General features: G+C 40.0%; 1 protein-coding gene across 3 annotated transcripts in view; it reads right to left on the reverse strand.

Moving 5' to 3' along the window:
* The window catches only part of EGFLAM (EGF like, fibronectin type III and laminin G domains), a 195,458-nt gene that overhangs the window by 80,943 nt on the left and 92,430 nt on the right, over window positions 1–22,085 (reverse strand). For all 3 annotated transcript variants that reach the window (XM_008070142.2, XM_008070141.2, XM_021718615.1), the window contains one exon: window positions 2,340–2,506. In XM_008070142.2, the coding sequence (XP_008068333.1) occupies window positions 2,340–2,506 (167 nt within the window). The remainder of the gene's footprint in view (window positions 1–2,339; window positions 2,507–22,085) is intronic.

Raw genomic sequence — 22,085 nt, forward strand, 5'->3', positions numbered from 1 at the left:
AAAAAAAGGGGGGGGGGAGGAAAGGAGATACTATTCCTCCAGCACAGAGTTTTTGTGAGGATTAAATGATTGCTTAGGTAAAGTATCAACACAATGCCTGGCTCTCTGTGTCTTTCCCAGTGATAGCTCTGATACGTAGAGTTATTGTAATTCAGATAATACTAGTTGGTAATTAGGTAATTTTACACATGGAAAAAACATTGTTCTGGAAGCAAAACACTAGTCTAAACCGATACCAATATAAGAAATGTGCCAGAATGAAGGGTTTTCTAAAACATTAGGAGTAATCAAGAAAAAAAAAACCTCACAATTGAAATGCTAATGCTAGCACCTTCTTATGCATTCATAAAACAGTCACCCAATAAATTCTGTTTCTGTTATTCTGATCTGAGCAACCACATATACCTAAAAGCAGTAAACTGTATTTATTTAAGAATATTTCATAGTTGAGAATTTTCACTGAGCTGGCATGGCCTTGTTCACCTCCCATACACACAATTACTTTGAGATTATGAAATTTCACTTCACACAAGATACCAATTATAACAAAATGTTAGAGATCTGGAAAGCATTTTCACATATCTGATCCCACTTAATCTAGAAAACTTGGATTCAGCAGGGGGAAATAATGACCAGAAACTCCAAGACCAGATCCGTATTTTTGTTAAAAAAAAAAAAAGTGTAAGCAATGCCCCAACCCACTAGTCCTTCCCTGATACAACCAAGGTCAGCATGTGCTGCTGTATCTCATCTTCCCTCTACTGTCTTGACTCCCTGGAGAAGGGGAAATTAAGGGATAAACAAAAGAAGTGAGCATGTAGTCACTTATAAAATGGGAGTAGAGGAGTTCAACATCAAGGGAGATAGATGGGTGAGCACACAACACAGGGGGCCTGCTCAGTTTGTAATGCAAAAAGACACGCTGAAAGTTTCAAAGTCAACCTCTAGCTCCTATTACCCCAACGTGGGGCCATACATCACAAAGTTCAACCACATTTAGAGGCTAGATCTCATCAGCAAGAATCAGAGGAAGCCTGCCTTTGAAATAGAATCATTTGACTTTTTTTTTTTAGAAATGAGCTTCATCCCTTGGCATGTGCCTGGGATGTTTTAGCTTCTAAATTCTAAAGAGGAATGAATTGCTGGGTGACTGTACTCATAAGGTGTATGTGTGTATGAGTATGTATGTATGATTTGGAGGTATGGCCTTGCCATGTTCCCTAACAATCTAATGAAAGGAGACCTAGCATTCAAGGACAGGGTAAGGGTTGTTATCAGAAGAGTCAAAATTCCCAGGACTGGTGAATGTCTGCCCCTGAGACTGAATATTTTGTGAGGAGAGACCTTGGATATTTTGAGAGAAGAGGAGAGATTATTCAGATCTACTAGTCAATAAAAATAGGACTTTGTGTTGGCCAGTGGAAAGCTAACTACAAATTCTAAGCTTGTCTTCTGAGAGCATCTTTCCTGGGTAAAGAAGACCCAGAGTTGCAGCAGTGCTCCTGTAAAGGAATTTATTGGCAAAACTGAAAAGATTAAAGCCTTCAAACAAAAAAGTGCCAATATTTCAGTTCTGAGCTTTCCCTACTACACAGGGTTTTAGGGTTTATAAATGTGCTTCCCACTTCCAAAATACCAGAATGTCTACACTAGGCTGGGCTTGGGAAGGTGGTCTAAGCAGTTACTGAGCCAAGTATTGTTCTTGGCATCATTTAGGAGTTTGTTAAACCCCAGACCAGAAACAGAATCTGACTTTAACAAAATCCCCAGGTGATTTGATAAACATTGGCCCACTTGCCTCCAGACCTCCTGAGAGGCACTATGAGAAGCTACCCTATTGGCTGAACCAGCTACACATCAGTGCTCCAGCGACTTCTTTGGTATTTCTTGACTATCAATAACAGGGGTTAATGTCACCTGCACATCTTGGATTTGCAGGTGACCACTAATCCTGAAGAATCTGGGAGCCTTCCTTTTTTTTCTCTTATGGTTCTCAGATAAACTCACTTTCTCAAAAGATGAAAATGAAGGGGAATCTCTGCATGTCACTTTGTCATGTGCTCTGTTCCGTGATCATGAAAGAAAATGAACCTCAAACTCCCCAAGGATAATGCAAAAATAAATCTTCCGCTGATCTCCTGTTTCTAGAGACAGCCTGTGTCCCTGTTGAGAGCCTCTAACTTCCAAAGGGCTGGGAAAACTGCAGGAGGAAAAGTTTGGCTTAGCCCCGCTCCAGGCTGATCCCCTGCAGGGCACCAGAAACTCCATCAAGTGAATTCCCATGAGGCAACCCCAGCAATGCAGATATATCTGCCCTTCAGAAGGGCCACAGTACTCACAGAGGGTTCGGACAGTGTCACTGGGCCGGCTGCGGGGGCTGGGGCCATGAAGATTCACTGCCCTCACGGCAAACTGGTAGTTGGTATCTGGATGGAGGCCCTTGATAACCATGGAGTCCATCTGGATCTGCTCTTGGATTAAGGTCCACCTCTTGTCAAAATCTGGCCTTTATTGATAAAAAAAAGAAGAAGAAGAAGCAGTAGTTCAGAAATACCAGAGGGAAGGGAAGCTAGCTGGCTGTGTAAACTACCAGCATTTGAACTCTGGAAGCAATACTCATAAAAATGAGTTAGCATTTCCTATCTGAAAGTGATCCCAATTTGAAATCACAGGTCATCATTTGTAAGTCCCCCTGCCAATAAAAGCAAGTAGATCATTTTTAGGGCCAGTTTTAAACACTGTTTAAGATCATCCGCTTTGCCTCACATGGCCTTGTCTATGATGAAAAGATCCTCACACAGGAATTTACTTTCAAGGACACCGCCTTCCAGATGTTTCATAAACAAGTCTCCCTCTGGCAGTCTCCATCGCCAGAGGTCAGAAGAGCACAGACGCCATCTATTCACAATCTGTTCACAAAATAAACAAATATAAGTTTTATAGGGTGACTAATTGCATTAATTGCCATGGAGAAACCAAAGTAGAATCTGTTCATGGACATCCTTAACCTTAACAAATTGTACACTTATGCCAACTTACAGAATGATCACTTGTGAGGACCCTAGGGAGAATGCAGACCTTTGCATAGTGTTCCCTTCTGGGAGGCCATGTGCAGAAGGTAAGAGTATGATCTCTGGGGTCAGATAGAACTGAGTTCAAATCCTGGCTCTACTACTTATTAGCTGCCACTTAACTTCTTTAAGACTCAGTTTTCCTATCTGTAAGATAGGAATAGTGAAAATATCTACTTAAGAGGACTGCCACCAAGATTAAATGAGATATATATCCTCAGCATAGTTCCTGGCATCACGTTGTAAACACTCAGCAGTTTATTATTTAACGGACTCACTCACAGAACTAGGAATCCACAGATGCCTGCTTACTCTATACCTACATGTTCCAATATGGTACCGTTAGCCCATGGGGCTAGTCAGCACTTGAAAAGTAGCTAATCTGAATTGAGATGTTCTGTAAGTGTAAAAGGTACAATCAACTTTTTCTAACGTAAAATGCTCAATAATTTTTATATTGATTACAGGTTGAAATGAAAATATTTGGATACAGTGGGTTAAAATATACCATTAAAATTAAGTTAACTTGTTTTTTATGATCTTTTTAATGTCATTATTAGAAAACAAAAGCTTTCATAGAAGTTTGCATTGTGGGTTTTTTTGTTTTGTTTTTTTGTAGAAACGAGATCTATGTAGCCCAAGCTGGTCTCAAACTCCTAGGCTCAAGCAATCCTCTTGCTTTGGCCCTCCAAAGTGCTGGGATTGCAAGTGTGAGCCACCGCACTCTGCCTTGTATTGTATTTCTGATGAATAGTGCTACTCTATGTGGACATCATAGTTGGAAGGAGAAAAAAAGAGCATTCTATGTAATAAGAACTACAAGATAAAATTTGGAAATGATTGTGCATGACTTGAGGATAATGTGGATAGTCTAAGTGGAGGGGAGGTTTTGTGTTAATAGCTAATAATATCAAGTGCTTTCAAAGTACCAAGCATCAGTTTAAACCTTAATTCATTTACTTCTCACAACTACCCTAAGCAGTAGTTACTAATAGAAAACAACCCCCTACCCGCTTTGTACTGAGGAGGAAACTAAGGCACTGAACAAGTAATTGACTTGCCCAAGGTCATACAGCTGATCAACGGTGAGGTCAACTTGGATTGATGGGACAAGGTTAGATTAAGACACTCCTACACTGTTGGTGGGAGTGTAGACTAGTACAATCTCTGTGGAAAATAGTGTGGTGATTCCTAAAAGACTTGAAAATCGACCTTCCATATGACGCAGCAATCCCCCTTCTGGGAATATAACCGGAGGATTCAAATCACTCTATGAAAAAGATACTTGCACAAAGCATGTTTATTGCAGCATTATTCACAATAGCAAAAACATGGAACCAATCGTGCTGCCCATCAAAAGTGGACTGGATTTTTTTAAATGTTGTACATATACATGATGGAATATTATGCAGCCATAAAGAAGGACAAAATTATGAACTTCACAGCAACTAGGATGGATGTAGAGTCTATAATACTCAGTGATCTATCACAGAAACAAAGAACTGATTACCACATGTTCTCATTCATAGGAGGACCCTGAAAAATGATCATAATAATATAAAAAAAGGGATTGGCAGTAGTGGGAAACTGCCAGGGGAGATGGGGAGCACACTTCATCAATAAGCATACCCAGTCTCAAACCAGGTGAAGTGAGGACCAAAGTTGAGGCCCAAACTTTACCTGTACAATGACCATTTGTATACCTAACCATGAATAGTTCCCCACATCTTTAAAATAAAATAATAATAATAATAAAAGATTAATTAATTTATTGAGTCAGAGTCTCACTCTGCTGCCCAGGCTAGAATGCAGTAGCACACTTATGGCCACTGCAGCCTTGACCTGCTGGGCTCAGGTGATCCTAAAGTAGCTGGAACCACAGGTGTGTGCCACCACACCCCACAAATTTTTTTGATTTATTGTAGAGATGAGGCAACTGACCTAGTTGCCTTGGCTGGTCTCAAAAAGCTGGGCTCAGGCAATCTTCTCACCTCCGTATCCCAAAATGCTGAGATTACAGGCATTAGACACCATGCCCAGTCTAGACTAAGATCTTTAATACTGGATGAAAAACTGGGGTGATGGTGCATGTGCGGCTATTCTCCTTCCTTTACTTGCTCCCTGGCCATCTCTCAGGTGTCCTGTTGTTAGACACTTCTGCTCACAGATATTTAGAGAAAGGCAGGAAGCAAAAAAGTTTGATGTTTGTCTTTGATGAACAATTTATCAGGCAAAGAAATTGAGACCTATTTTGCCAAAAGGAGATGCCTGGATGAACTGCAGATTTTTTTACTGTGTGCTTGTCTAGTTTTTCATTAGCAGGAATTATTGAAAGTCAGATAGAGTCCTTAATCCCAGTGAGTGATGCTTCCACAGGCTCACCACACTGAGGAGTATTCGGAAAAGCAGAGTTCATAGGGCTTGTCCATGGAGGAAGTAGGGCTGGTTTATTTTTCCCAATATTCTTTCCCTAAAGATGGACTTCTCATGTAAACTGACTTTATCATCAAAGAGAAAACCTCAGTGAGTGGAAGGAAACACTGGGTTTACAAACTCAAATTAGAACAAAATAACTTCACAGAGGAAAGCCACAGGGGATACCTAAAAGTAAAGTCAGAAAAGATGTGATCTTTAGATAAAACTCTCCCAGTTATCCTTTGCTAAGCTTCCCTGGTGATATTTATAGAGGAAATAACCCATATCTGTTCTCAGAATGTGCTGTTACTTACCCAGGGCTACCTGCAAATATCTGTAACAGTCTCCATGTAAAAATTACAGCAAAACAAAAAAGAGATTATTTTATATATGTTGTCTATTTAATGCAGGAGAGAAAACTATTTTCAGTGAATAAGAAACTGAAACCATTAACATTTAGTTTCAACCTCATGCAGATGGAATACCAGCTCCAAACCTTGAACATTTTGCCTCTGATTTTGTCGTGGGTTTTTCATCTGATTGTTTTTTGAGTCTCTTGAGGAACAAAAGGACAAAGGTTAGGTTGAAAGAGAGACAACCAGGCAAAAGTATTGCCTTAAACTATCCTTAACAACAATAGCTTTATCTTTTTTGGCTAAAGAAAATCACTTTATCCTAACTACAAAGTTGCCAGTCAAATCACCATAGCAACACCATCTTGGCAATTTCTCTAACAATGAAAAGGCTAGAGAGGGAGATGCTGACTGAGAATCTGCTACCACCCCAGTAAAGATGGACAGCCATTAACAGGACCTGTACTTCAAGCATTTTGCAAAGTAGTAGGATAGGGTTTAAGGAGGCTGGGCAAGGGAGTTCAGGTAGGGTATAGACAATGTGGCCAGCAATGGCTCTTCAAAACCCAATTCATGATTCAAGTAATCAAGGTTCACTCACTCACTGGTTCATTCTGTCACTTACCACTGGTTGTTAGAATCCAGCCTGATTATCAGGGCTGGGTGAAATCTTAAGAGAACACTTGGTCCAAGTGTCTGAGGACTCTCAGAAATTGTATGCAAGATTTTATATGTGAAGACAATTCATTTTTCTAAGGATCCTTAGCTTTTATCAGATTCTCAAAGATAATCATGATCCCCAAAGCTTTGAGAGTCACTGATCTGGTCTTGTCTCTTATTTTATCCACACTGACACTGAAGGAAATAATTTACCCAAAGTCACAGAACCAGTGGGTGCTATCATCTTTCTGTTTTATTCCCTTTCTTGTGATATTCTGACACCTTGCCCATCACCAATATCAGCCTTAGTGAACAATCATTTTTCTTGGTACCATCAAACCCCATAAGTGGTTGCCTTGGGCTAGTCAATTGGCAAGTGATTAATGATTATCAACCAGGCATCCATCACAGAAGTTATATCCTGGGAGGCTCCACGGACTATAAACATATTTCCATTCCCAGGGCGTTTATAACGTAATTGGGGATATAATACATCTGAGGATCAGTGCAGAAATAGTGCCTCTAGGGATCAGTAGGAAGCCAGTGCAAAATAGCAAATTTCAAGAGCTATATGTGAATGGGTCACTGTGAGCTGGAATCTTTAGGAAAGTCTATGAAGACCAGGAAGAACTTCAGTTAGATTTTGAATATATTTAAGTTTGGATAACTGAAAAGGAATAGAACATTCTTGGGTGGAGAAGAGACCAGAGCAACATAAGCTCTGTCTGTCATGTAATCTATTAAGTGCTAACTACCTTCAAAACATCAACTGGAATATCCAAAGAGAATAAACATTATGAGTCTCTGATATGAATGATCATTTCATCTATACAAAAGATGGGCACGGCATATAAAAACATTAGCCATTAGTAGGAAAATTATTATTTGGCAGCACCTCTCTGCATAGACACATAGTCATGGCTATTCTTGACCTTTACTTAACTCACCAAATTAACCAATGATCTGCATTTGTTTCCACCAATTGAGCTACTCGCTTATCAAGTGTCAGTTGTGTTTATTCCCAATTCTGCACTCAGCTTTGCAAAATAATGTTTAAGTATTTTGGTTCACTTGAAAAAACTGTAAGTAGCAATTGTAGGTTATACCTTATAGGCAAGGTTTATGCAAGAATATCGGGGGGTACCCGAACCAGTGGGCCCACCTTCAAAGTAAAGAACTTAACCTATATTTAAAAAGTGGTGAATAGATGCACATTTATACAATTTATTTTAAAATAGTGTTTAAGTATTATGTATCATTTAAAATATATGATTTCTGACTTTGACCTTAAACATTTAATTCTCATCAATGATTCCAACAATATCAGGTTAGGACTTTTAGGGTAAGTGAATGGGTAAGTATATAGATATATACCTATTTACAGCCAAGATATGAGGGGAGATTCAAAAAAACAGAATTATATTTTGGAGGGCAGACCCCTTGTAGAACAGGTTTCCCCACTAGGTAAGTGTTTTAGGAACCCTTCGGCATCAGTGCACCAGCTAGCATTGCTGTAATCAGCTTCAGTAAATTTTGGGGGGAGATTCTTTCAACGCATTTGTCCATTTTGTAATGGGTGATTTGCAAGTACATCAGCCCACACTACGCTGAGTGTTCAGCAGTTTTTGACCCTCATTCTCCACTCTCCCTATTCACCAAGCGACTTTTGTTTTCCTGAATGAAAAAAGAACTCAGAGGGAAACATTTTGCTGATGTCAAAGAGGTAAAACAAAAAATGGCAGAAGTACTAAAAGGCATCAAAATTGTCAAATTCAAAAACTTCTGAGCAGTCGGAAAAGTGTCTCAATAGGTGTACTGCATCAAATGAAGAGTACTCTGAAGGTGGCTTAAGTTTAAACATGTAAAAATAAACACACAATTTTTTAATAAATTCTGATTTTTTTTTGATCCCCCTTATATATGGGTGTCTGTGTATAAGTACACACACCCTCTTGTCATTCTTCACGGTCGTTCTCAGGATGAAGTTGTAGCTAAAAGAATACAAAAGCAAATTCTCAAACACCTTAAAAGTCCTTGCTTAAGGTCCTGGGAGAAAATGAGAAATAAAAGTTAGAAATATTTGATGACTTTTGCTTGGATGGGTTTCTAAATTATAAGCCTACCTGGAGTACCCACATGTCTCAGAGAAGCTCAAATGGGTAAACATGGGCAAACAGGCAAATGAGAATGTGGGAAGCGTTTTCCCAAAAACAATTTCAGTTAAGAAGAAGAAAAATTTGATAGAAAATAAAAAGTCCTCAAGGTAATATAGAAGGCTCAGCTCTGCTCCCTTACCTTTAATTGGAGAACTTCTATGGAAAAGTTAAAAACATAAAGGAGGACCACAGTAGCTCAAACTCAGAAGAAGAGAGTCATAACCAGTTGTATTTAAAATAGCCAGCAGGGGAAGGGAGGGAAGAAGTAGGGATATGGGGCACACAACCACCCATTAGGTTATCGTGTCTACTACCAGGGAAGAAAGGGTTAGCTAGAAGCCCAAACCTCGCCTGCATGCAATTATATAGCAAATCCTCACATGTACCCCACAATTCCAAAATAAAAATAAAAGCTAAAAAAAAAAAAAGCTAGATGAATTTTAGGGAATGTGAATAGTTGCCTGGGAAATGGCCTTCAAAAATAAGATGCATGATAGAATAAAAATATAAAATTATCTCAATATATAGCAACACAAAAGCAAAGCCAACCCAGATGAAGTTTAGCAGGAAGAATGTAAAATCTTATGTTCGTTTTTTTTTTCTTTTAAGTCAATTGCATAGATGTAAGACAGAGAAAACCACAAAAATCTGTGATGGGAGGGTGGAGGCATATACCTGGACTTTAAAATATTGGGCATAAACTCAATATGAATTATCTGAAACAGCTGCTGTTGAAAAGGCCATATCCTGGGGAGAAGTGACTTTCTATGATGCTCACTTAGCGGTAGTTGTTCTAGATCCATTTCTACTTGAGACAGGACTCAAAGGGCTGGTACTGCCTGGCTTGGTTGGAGAAGATGTAGTAAGCTGAGGGTGGTGCCTTTAGGTCAGAGACAGACCATGTGTCAAATGAAGATGGTGTAGATGCCTTCTGTATTTTCCATAATGAACTAGGAGGTTCAGTGATTCCTTAAAAAAGCCAGTGGCAAGAAAACCTTTCAATGGAAATCAGGAATGGTTAACAATGATACTGATTATCTCAGAAGACATGAGTTCTGTCTGCATCAGTGGCTGTATTGAAACAAAATTGGGTGGCTATCAATCAGGGATGATGATATTACGAGTGACTGCCTGAACAGGATAGGAGCTTGGACTTAGTTCAGTGTCTCTGACCTTGACCATAGTAAGAAAAATGTTTTTCTATGGTAACCCAATAAACCTATGCATATAAATACGTATATTATGTGTATGACTTATATATGGGTATGAAGCTGAAAAAATGTTTCAAAAGAAAATAATTATTCTTACTAGGATATACACATTGCTCTTTTCTTTCTCTCCTTTTTCTTTCCTTTCTTCTCCTTTTTTTTAAAAAGTAAAAAATGGTCTGGTAAAAGCCCATTAAAGTGGTCTCACCACTCACTGAAGTGTTGTGTCCCATAATTTAACACACAGTGGACTAGACTTTTTCTCCCAGAATGGCATTTCCAACTTAGATGGCATTTCCAACTCTAAAATTCCAAGAATAAAGAAAGCAGGTGTCATCAGCCACTGAGAGGAAACTATTACTTGAACCAAATGCTGGAATGTGGCAAATGAAGGCTACTAAACTTCAAATATGCCCTAGGATCCTTGCACTCCAGAGCTATGGTTTTCTATGTTTTTGGAGAATACACAGTAAGACATATATTGGACACTGTAACCCAGCAAACACCACACATACACACACACAACTGAAACATGAGCATCACCACATAATTCTTATTTTTACTATGTGTAATAATACTCTCTGGTATTTTATTTTATTTTCTATTTCACTCTTGAAAAACTGTTGGCCAACATCACTCAACTGAGTTCATTACCCTCTAATGAGTCACCTCTCCATTTGAGAACCACTGCTCTAGAAAGTTGGAGCAGAGATGAAATGTGAAGCTCAAGCATGTTTCAAATGTTAATTAGGAAACTGGATGAAAAGTGGTTAAGTCCTGCTGGGAAAATACTTTGAGAGTGGAATTTGTTGGAGCAGAAAACTGTCCTCTAGGGGACACAGCAGACAATTCACCATGGCCTTAACAGTGGAGGCCACTCTACTGACCAGAGAGGCAATAGACCAAAAGCCTAAGTATAGTACAACCTGATATGTGCAGCCTCTCTCTCAACATCGAACCAACAATTTAATGCTTTCTGGAGGACCTTGGATGATTTGATGGCTCTTTCCCAAAGTATTTTTTCTCATGTTATTCCTTCATGCATCACCTCGGAAATAGAATTAATTAACCTCCTCTGGACCACCCCATGAGTTGAACCTGATTCTACTATTAGGTTGATTTTTATAACCTTCTAATGTAATTTTACATCTCCATCCTTCCTATTGGGCTGTAAGCTCAGTAGCAGGTGACTTTGTCATACTCGGCTCTGTCTTCCTTGAGATGTCGCATGATCTCTCAGAAATCAAAATACCACCAGCTCCTTTCCCGCTTAAACATTCCAGATCTCCTTATTCCCCTCAGGAGACGTATGAGCTCCTTTATAGTGCCTTTCTTGGTCTGCTTCTTGCTTACCCATCTCTCCACCACACAGAGCTCCAGGCTTGCTAAGCAGTTCCAAGAACATTTTCTTCTTGCCTCCAAGTCGTTGCTTAAGTGGCTTCCACTGGTCTAAGCCTTTCATGTTGCTTCCTCCCTCCCATTTTGCCTGGTTATCTCTAATATGTCTGTCTTAGCTCCTATAAGAAGGCTTCTAGACTCCTCAAAAACTGGGTCAGATCAAGCTTGGGTTTCTCTAGACCCCTGGTTCCCACCCCTGTCTGCAACACTCACTCCTCTGAACTATACCAGTCTGCATTCCCCAGGAGATAGTCCAAGGATTAGGGCTATAGCTTATTCATACGTAAACCACTTGCACACATTTTGCACATATAAAATACTCACTACACACGTTTGTATAAATATATGATCATAGTAGGTATCCAGTAAAGGATGGCTGAGCTGAATTTAATTATCTCTAGAATTCAACCTTAGGAATAAGATGATGCCCTAAATCAAGGTTTGGCAAATTTCAGCCAGTTGCCAGTTTTTGTAAATAAAGTTCTATTGGAACACAAGCATGCCCATTTTATTTAGGTATTGTCTATGACTGCTTTCCAGCTATAATGGCAGAGTTGAACAGTTGAGACAGAGTTTATACAATTGACAAAGCACAAAATATTTATTATCTGATCCTCTGAGGAAAAATTTGCCAATCCCTGATGTAAGACAACAGTCTTTAATTTGGCTTGTGTCACTTTGACAATCTGATGCAACCTATGAACCACTTCTCAGAATAACGCTTTTAAATGCATAAAATAAATATATAAGTTCACAAAGGAAGCCAATTATATTGAAAACAGTTGTCAAAATAATAAAAAGTGATATGGCAATATATATACTTTATTGATACATTAAATAACAAAATCAAGCCATGGATTTAATAACTGCAATAATTTCAAAGTACTGATAAACATAACAGGTATTTTGAGATATGAGCAACAATTGTAACTAGTTAAGAAAATACTTGTAATCCTAATGGTGACATGGACACAGGAATTGTTATATCACTGTGGTCTGTTGCTCACACTCATTTTTGAAGACAATGTTAAATTCCAGCTAAGGATGTAATTTTTTTTCCAATCAAGGTCAAGGGACCCCTTGAATTCTATCCACAAAGCACTTGGGGATCTATGGACTCCCGGTGAAGCACCCTGCTCTAAGAAAAGAGATATGATCCCACAGATTATCGAGGGTGAACACAACAGGAGTGAGAGAAAACCTCATGCTCAGAAGAGTCTCCAATTCTTTCAATTTACAAACTTGTTTTACACAGGATTTGCTCCACACTAAATGAATTGCAGAGAAAAGTCCAAAACCACTCAGTTGTTGTCAAAGTTGAAAAAAATAAAAGTTATACTTATTTGACCTTCAGCTTTCAGTCTTCTTTCTTTATTCACAAATTAGTGTAACCTGACCAAATGACAAACAGATGAATACAATGCAGTAATGATAAACTCAGCAGGCAATTTGTCCCAGGCAGGGCAACAGGAAAGCACACTTTTCATTTATACAGTTTACAAATGGCTCCCAAAGCTGTTACACAAGAATTCAATTTGTGTCAGCGCTCATCAAGCTGACCAGGAATTACAGCAGAAAGGCCCGGGTAGGAGGGACTAAAGCTTTAAGGGATCAATTTGTAGAACTGTAAGTCAGACTTCTGTAAAATCATTCAGAACGGCCCTTCCATTAAGGCCTGAGTAGAGGAACTTGATGGCTTCTAGAATTTCTGGGATCAGGCACCAGTCTGGTAGTTCTGAAATTTTCTATTTCAAAACCAAAGGTGAGAAAATGAATGCGTCATGAAGCACCACTTGTTGCATGTAATATGAAATCCCAGCTGACATCCAGATAACCCCTTTCTTATATATATCTGATTCTATTGCTGGTGGTAATAAGGAAGGCTAATACTTAAGCAGTACAGTTTCTTAAAAATAAAAGGGAATTTTTGTTTGTTCTTCCATTCTCCCCCAAATTAACTAATTGTATAAGAACGATTCTTTAAATATTTTCAATTCTAACTTTTAGGGGTTAGAAAACCAACACTGTATTATGCCACTTTTAAATACTGCAGTCATTTGCCTAATTTTTGCTATGAAGCAAGTTGGCAATTCACTTACTTATTATGAAGAGCAATGAGACAATAGTTTGCATTCCATAGAAAATAAAATTACGGTAGGAACTTTCAAGTTAGTCACATATATTTAGGTAATATTTGAAGCTTTACCACATACTGATATTCTTTTTATGAGGAGAAAACAATAGCAATAAGTAACTTTCCATTGGGATTGGAGTGGGGCAGTGGTGGGGTGGAGGAAGTGTTGGAGGGGTATATGTGTAGATCCATACTATGTACTGCCTGGTTTTATTTCTGAGTTGATGAGGCAGGATGTTGGTTACTACATCTGACATTAGTGGTAAAAAATTGATTGGGCCACTTGTGTGCAATGCTTTTTAAATTACATATTTGAAAATAAATAACTGCTAGTGTGGCAATATATGTGCATATGGCTCAGGTTAAAAGAACGAATATGCTGGGTGCAGCGGTTCACAACTATCATCTCGGCACTTTGGGAAGGCAAAGCAAGAGGATCGCTTGAGCCCAGAAGTTCACGGCCAGACAAAAAAATTAAAAAATTAAAAAATCAGCTAGATGTGGTGATGCATGCCTACAGTCCCAGCTACTAGGAGGCTAAGGTGGAAGGATCTCCTGAGCCCAGGAGGCCGAGGCTGCTGTCAGTTGTGATTGTTGTGATCATGCCCCGGCACTCCAGCCTGGGAGACAGAGACCCTGACTGAAACACATAAATTACTTAATTAATAATACAAAATCCTTCATAAGCTACTCTTCTAAGTGCTGTACTCTTCTAAGATCTTTGCATCTTCTCAACATTTCTGTGGTGGCTACTATCATCAGCCGTATCTTACAGCAGAAGAAAGCAAGGCTTAGAGAGATTAACCAATTTGCTCAAAGCTCCAACTAGTTGTTGATATTTTCTAGATTCAAGCCCATGACGGCCTGTGTGCGAATGTCCACCAGCAACTATCTGACATGTGGTGCGTTTCCTCAGTGCTGGGTGCTGTATTCCACAGAAAGGAGCAAGTCAGACATTGCTCTCATGTTCCAGGAGAAAAACAGTTCTTGAACAAGTGATCTTGAACTACTACAAGTGTGCTGACTACTGTAAGTAAATGTTGCAGATACCTAACCCAGTTGGGAGTGGAGGAAGGCAGTCAGGCAGAGCTTCCTGGAGGAAGTGACACTTAAGGAGGAGTCCTGGAGGATTAACAAGAGTTGACTAAATAAAGAGGTAGAAGAGCTATCCCCACAGAGAACAGCAAGCATAAAAACTCACAGCCAGGAAAAACCATGGCTATGAAGGAAAGCAGAAAAGATCCTTCATGAAAGCCATCATAGAAATAGTGTGCACTGACTGAACACTTCTTATTATGGGCCAGACACTGTTCTAAGCATTTCATGTATGTCAACTCATTTAACTTCACAATAACCCTGTGAGGTATAGTATGGAATTATTATCCCCATTCTGCTTTTGGAGCCCAGAGAAGCTAAATAACCTAACAAAGACCACATAATTTAAGAGTGGTGGAGACAAGGTTTGCACTAGGGATGCCAACCCAGAACCTGCATGTTAAACTATGAGTCTATACTGCCTCACCTACATCATGATGATAGACAAGCAGAGTCACAGGATTTTAGACATCATGCATCCAGCCTAATTTTACACATAAAGAAACAGAGGACTGGAATCAAGCAACTGTACCAGGATTAGAGGCTGGCTCAGAACTGTCTCTTCTGATTCCACATTTGGACAAGCTTAAAACCCAGAAATGATATCACAAGTTAGATGTAAGACTCAATTATGAGTGAGAAACTCCTTTAACCTTCATAGCTTTTGACCTTGACCATGAGTCATATCACATCATCCCTTCGAACAATTCAAAGAAAATCCACACTCTGCTTAGCTTCCATTCTAAATCCCAGACTTGGTCTTCATTTTAGTAACAGCCTTTGCAGGATCAATTCCTGGGAGGAAACTAGTTAAGTTCACTTGCTATTTGTAGATGATGAAATAGAAAGATGACTTTTGACAAAAAATATCAGGCAAATAATACTTTTAAAACACCCAGGTTGCATGGTCTTCAGATTCTCAAGGGAAACCAATATGTACATATCACAACCAGCCTAGAAGCAGTTCTGAATGAAGATGAATTTTGCAAGTCTTATTAAGGAAGGCATTTACAAGGGGCTAGAGAATCATTTAGGCAGAAAAGTATGAAAAGGACAAGAGGAGAAGCATTTCTCCTCTTCATTTATTAGTATGACTGTCTTGTGTTGAGATTTAGAGATCAACATCTCTTGACCTGTATTCTAGAAATATTTTGAAATATTTAAAACTTTCACATGTACCCAAAATTAGTCAGTGGTGAACTTCTAACTGAAAACAGTCATTAAAAGCTTTAGTCTTAGCCGGGCTTGGTGGCTCAGCCTGTAATCCCGCGCCTTTGGGAGGCTGAGGTGAGTGGACTGCCTGAGCCCATGGATTCGAGACCCGCCTGGGCAGCAAGACCTCATCTCTGCAATAAATCAAAAAATCAGCCGGGCGTGGTAGCACATGCCTGTAATTCTGGCTACTTGGAAGGTTGAGGCGGAAGGATCGCCGGAGCCCAGCAGGTCGAGGCTGCGGTGGCCGGGAGCGGCCACTGCACTCCAGTCTGGGCGACAGAGTGAGACTCCAACTCAAAAAAAAAAAAAAAAGCTTTAGTCTGCCTTTTCAGCAGGTGACAATGCAAAGCTATGATGCAGTCTTAATCAGTCATCTGACACCTACAGAAAAACTTAGTTAAATGAAAACTATTTTTCACCATTAGCCAACCTGAAAGATAGCACATGTGGGCCATGGCACTCCAACTGGACCTTCAGTGATGAGAAACATTTTTCAGGCCTTTGGTTTTCATTGCCACCATAGCATATATTTTCTGCTTATAAGAAAGGCACTTACCCTGGGGAAATATTTAGGCAGAAGGAGGAAGGTTTCTCAGATATTTATAGCCAAAATATTTCAAAACATAGGTAGTTATATTTATGCTTGGTGCTTATTTTAATAAACACTAAGCACTGCTGCCCACAAAAAAATTTTAGTATTACTTTAGAAAAGAAATACTCTCCTTCACCTCAAACACATGGCCTTTTTGTTTTAAAAAGCAGGTAAAAGTTTTTAAAACATTGCAAAATATGTCACAGCCTGCAGGCTTACTTAGAATTTGCCTCTTCAAATTTTTCTCTATAGTGCTTACAAGTTAAAAATCTACTGTTAGCAAGGAAGCTAATAAATAGCCCCCAGGCCAACTGTGGGGGAGATTATGAAGATTACTGCCGTCTAAAAGCTTTTATCCTGCCTGGCTGAGACCAAGCTCCTCTCTGATGCAGTTACAGAGGGCACATTTGGGTGCTCACACCAGGGCAGGGGCCTCTGTTTTAGGGGAGGAAGAAGCTGGATGCAAAACAAAGATTTGCTTGATCCTAAGCCCATGAGCCAAGAGATCGTCATAAATGTATAAAGTCTATCTAACGTAGTATCAGTAAACTAGTAACTAGTAAATAAGTATTCAGTAACCCCAAACCCTGGTCTAGTATAATTTCTCAGGTTAATCTTTTATTAACCAGGAGCATCTCTCTGCTTACTGGGCTAAAACGCAGCGGCACATTCATGGCTCACTGCAGCCACAAAATCCTGGGCTAAGAGATCTTCCAGCCTCAGCCTCCCAAGTAGCTGGGAATACAGGCGTGTGCCACCACACCTGGCTAATATTTTATTTTTATTTTTTACAGATAGGATCTCATTATGTTGCCCATACTTGTGTCAAACTCCTGGCCTAAAATAGTCCTCCTGATCAGCCTTTCAAGTAGCTAGAATTATAGATGCAAAGCATCCTGCCTAGCTCAGTTAAGTAGTTTTTCTTGTTAGAGTACCTCCTAACAATGCCTTTGATATCATTATCCCCACTGAATAGCAAATAAGAAAAGTATCTGATGTTTAAGTGCCTATAAGACAGAGAGAGGACTGGGATCTAATCTTCCAGTGACAGAACTTAGACAAGAACTTCACATTAAGATGTTTAAATCTAAGGATAACATCTGGGGATAAACCAATTTCTACAACTTTCTAGCCATGGCCTGCCAAAGGCCTGCCTCCTGGATGTAACAAGGAACATTTCTGGCTTATGGAGAGACTTGTCACATGTGTTTCTGTACACAGGCAGTAGCAAAAAGAATTCACTATTTTTTTTTTTTTTTGAGTTGGAGTCTCACTCTGTCGCCCAGACTGGAATGCAGTGGCACGCTCCTGGCCACTGCAGCCTTGACCTGCTGGGCTCCGGCGATCCTTCTGCCTCAGCTTTCTAAGTAGCTGGAACTACAGGCATGCACTACCACATCTGGCTAATTTTTTGATTTTATTGTAGAGATGAGGTCTCGCCAAGTTGCCCAGGCAGGTCTCGAACCCATGGGCTCAGGCAATCCACTCACCTCAGCCTCCCAAAGCACAGGATTACAGGCTGAGCCACCAAGCCCAGTTAAGAATTCACTATTATACATGAACTGGACCTCTCGGGGAAAACAGAATAACTGAAGACCTCCAAAAGCTTTTCATACTGTCTTAGTCTTTTCAGGCTGCTATAACAAAATACCATAAACTGGGTAACTTATAAACAACAAAAATTTATTTCTCACAGTTCTAGAAACTAGAAGCCCAAGATCAAGTTACCAGCAGATTCAGCGTCTGGTGAGGACTCACTTTCTGTTTCATAGATACATCTTCTTACTGTGTCTTTACACGGTGAGAAACTTCTCTTGGGGCTCTTTCATAAGGGCACCAATCCCATTTATGAGACCTCTGCCTTCATGACCTAATCACTTCCCAAAGGCCCTATCCTAATACCATCACCTTGAGGGGTAGGATTTTAGTATATGAACGTTGCAGGGGACAGAAACATTCAGACCATAGTACATACTAATTGCTGCTTGTGCTTCTGACTTACAGCCCAGGAAAGCTCCCCCTAAATGCATATTTCAGGCACTCACCTGTAATGGGACAGACTGTGAAATGCTTACAAATGGATTTATTTTGCAGCTAAATGTTAAATGCTGCAACAAACATCGAAGCGTTTTTTTTCCCCCAGGAAAACATCAAATAGCAGTCTTAGATGAGGTGATTCCCCTCCTCATCCAGCAGTGCTCTGGGCAGGCCGAGTCCATGCTTCCATTTCTAAAGGTGGATCACAGACATGAAGGGACACAGGGCTTTATAAAAAGAGCACTGGGCTGGAAGTCAAGAGAACTCAGTTCTAATTTTAACTCTGTCCCCAACCAGTCATTTTACCTTGGCAAAGTAACATAAAAAATTGACTCCCAATTTCTTCTATTGTAAAAGGAAAAAGGTAGTATTGTAGGAAGGAAACAAATACGTATTGAATGTCTACATGTATAAACAAACGCTTGATGAAGAACTATGAGCACTAACCCAGCAATGAGGGCTGCATTTGCTTGATGTTACAGATGAAGAAATGGAGGTTCTGAGGTAAAAATAACTCAACCAAAGTCACACATTCTAGAAGAGATAGAGGCAGAATTCCTAGTACAAGGGCTGTAACCAGAGGGTGTCTTTTTCCATTTTTACCACATTTCACCTGGAACTCCAGGGTGTCCAAAATTCTAAATTTAAAGTGAGGCTTCCAGGACATTGTGAAGGCATTTTTGTCAAGGTAAACAGGTAAAAAATATATGTATAATATATATACGAATTCGGGCCTTGAGTCCCTCAGATGTTAGACACATTTCTGAATGTTAAAATGCTTTTCTTTCTTTCTTTTTTTCTTTTTGTAAAATCAAATCTCACTCTGTCACCCAGGTTGGAGTGCAGTGGCACTATCACGGCTCACCACAGCCTCAACCTCCTGGTCTCAGGCGATCCTTCCACCTCAGGCTCCCGAATAACTGGAACTTCAGGTGGGTGTCACCATGCCCAGCTAATTTATTTATTTGTAGAGATGAGGTTTCACTATGCTTCCCAGGCTGGTCTTGAACTCCTGGGTTCCAGCAACCCCCACCACGGTTTCCCGAAGTGCTGGGATTACAGACATGAGTCACCACACCCAGGCTGAATGCTAAAATCCATTTTTGTTGAAAAGAAATCCTAATTATTAAATACAGGTACATAACACCCATATGTACCTTACATTTTTGTTGGTTTGTAATGTCTGCGAAGCTCTTTCTCACACAAAGCTCTTTCCTTTTCTCCTATTTTCAAGGATTTCACTTGATCCTCCTAACCACACACTAAAGGGCTGAAAGAAGTGACCGCCTACGTTTCGCAGATAAGGAGTTTATAGTCAATGCCTCTGGGGCCATGTCACCTCCCCTTGTCCCATGTCTGATTTCAGCAGCAGCTGTGGTGTGGACAGTTCCAGGAGGGCCGAGACTCACCTCCTGCAGCCAGCATCCAACCTCAAGCACACGCGGTGCTCCTGTCATTCCTTGCCTCTTAGGATTCCTGCTTTAATCACATGCTAGCACAGCCTAGAAGTGTGGGCAAGTTCTACCTTAGGGGTAGCTCTCAAATGACAGAGAAGGGTAGGAGCCAGTGGATAAATGTCTCGTCTTTTCAATAGGCAATTCTGTGGCCTTCAGAGAGTTTCATTGGAATCAAAGTCCCAGTGAAGATTCCCAATTTCTGTAGAAGTGACTTCAATAACACACACTCACACATCTTCCTTGCCTGCCTCACTCTCCCCATTCTCTCATGCCTGCTTCCAGATAAACTACTTCTACTCAAGTCTCTGTTTCAGGCTCTGCTTTGGGACATCCCATACGATGAGAGTCCATGAGGCTCAGGAGAGAAGTAACAATACAGCGCCACACACTGGCAGGTAGAAGAGGCAGTACTCTCTCCCAGTTGAGAATTCAACGACTCTTTTGTCTTCCACTTTCAGTTATGCAGACAAGGTTAAGAAAAAAACCACCATTTCTGCCTTTTGCCAACATACAGACATACAGCAAGTTTTAAAAAATACATACTTGGGCACAAAGTTAAGAATAAATGGTAACTCTCATCTTTGCTTGGGATTACATAGATGATCTGCTAGGTTACCATAAAAAACTTTGTATTTTTCAAAAAGTCTAATATTTTGCATTTTTAGTGTTGTCTGATTTTACTTGTGTAAGGAAATTATAAATGTTCAGTTTTTCCCCAAGTTTTACTGATGAGAAAACTCACATTTTAGGCTTTTCTGCACTTTTACCTAGTATTGAAACTAGGATTCGAATCTTTTCTATTCTAGGCATGTTCTAGGTTCTGTTTACCAAATCTGTTCAACAGCAAGTGTGCAGATTTTATACCATGAAGAGCACTGGTCAATCCTCTTGAATACTCAATTCATGGATTCCAGGTTTGAATGCACAACCAGTTGTTAGTTCCAGAGCTTGGAGTATATCAAGAGCCTGATCAGGCAATGACTCTCCCCACCCTGGTCACAGTGATTGGCTCAGAGAATGGAAAGGGTCCTAAGCTTGGCCAGTTAGAGTGAATATCGAGACTTTGCTGGATCCATGGAGAAATAGGCACTCTCTATTCTAGTAGGGAGCTAGGCCATAGCTCTTGGGTGCCTGGTGGCCATTTTACCATCATATTGGAAAGGTCCACCTGAAAATGAAACCACTAAAGCAGAGAGGTGGATGGAGACAGACTGGTGATGTGACATGGTTCTAGTCTCCCCCTGAATTTAGATTTGACGCAGGGCTCTACAGTCATGGGAGCTGATGCATTATTGCCTCACCTTCCCCTTTCATACTTCTGCCACTCACAATCCAGCGAGCCCTGTTTGAGACATTCTGCACCCAAGTATTAAAGAGATTCAATGCAGTACCTCCTCTCTGAAGAAACAAATATCTGCTTTCCACTATCAAGGAATAGGCTAGGAAATCAAGAAACAGAAGCACAGCTAATCAAATCTTGGCAGACCCTTTTGTCTCAGCTTCAGAAAGCCTTAGGAATGAGGTGCTGAACCAGTCTCTTTATGAATCCACAAAGCAGCAGGGCTCAGACAAGCCCCATCACCTTTAATATCGAGAATACCAACTCCACAAACATTGTTTTCAGACTTACTCATCAGCCACTGCTTCAATTCAAAATCGAACTGCAACTAGAATTCAGAAGAAAGATCCCAGACTGGGAATTTCTTTTGTTTATCTCTCTTTTCTTTTCTTTTCTTAAAATCACATAGCAGCATTGAATTAAGACTCAATGTCTCAATGTTTTTATACCTTAAGTTCTATGAGAACTCATTCTTTTACCCTCTGATAAGCTGAATAATAAGAATTGGAGAGGTAGACTAGAGAAAAAAGTTGAAACCAAACCAAGAAACTTGTCCCAAGGCAATACGGACATGAAGGAAACAATAGATGGTACTTGTTTTAAAAAAGCTTTCCCCCCTCCTCCTTAGAAAAGTCATCATCAAATATTTACTTTCATATATAATGTTTCAAAGCCAGAAGGGCAGGTTTCAAGCATGAAATGTCGACAGGCTTGAAGGTAATGATGCCTCAGGAGATTTCAGAGCCTAGAACACTTTCTGACCTTGGAAAGGAATTGGGGAAGAGGTATGTGAGTGTGAACAGGTTTACCAGATGACCCACCAGCAAAGAGGTGTAGGGATAGTTGTGGTCTGAGTATATACATGGGCCTTCAAGCCTTTGTTTGTTCTTAAGCACACATGTGGTAGAGACCCAGCAATGACTCTTTCGTCTTTGTTTTTCCTTTTTTTTTTTTT

The sequence above is a fragment of the Carlito syrichta genome, unplaced genomic scaffold (assembly GCF_000164805.1).
Source record: "Carlito syrichta isolate Samal-C Ts95f unplaced genomic scaffold, Tarsius_syrichta-2.0.1 Scaffold313120, whole genome shotgun sequence".
NCBI classification, from domain to species: Eukaryota; Metazoa; Chordata; class Mammalia; order Primates; family Tarsiidae; genus Carlito; species Carlito syrichta.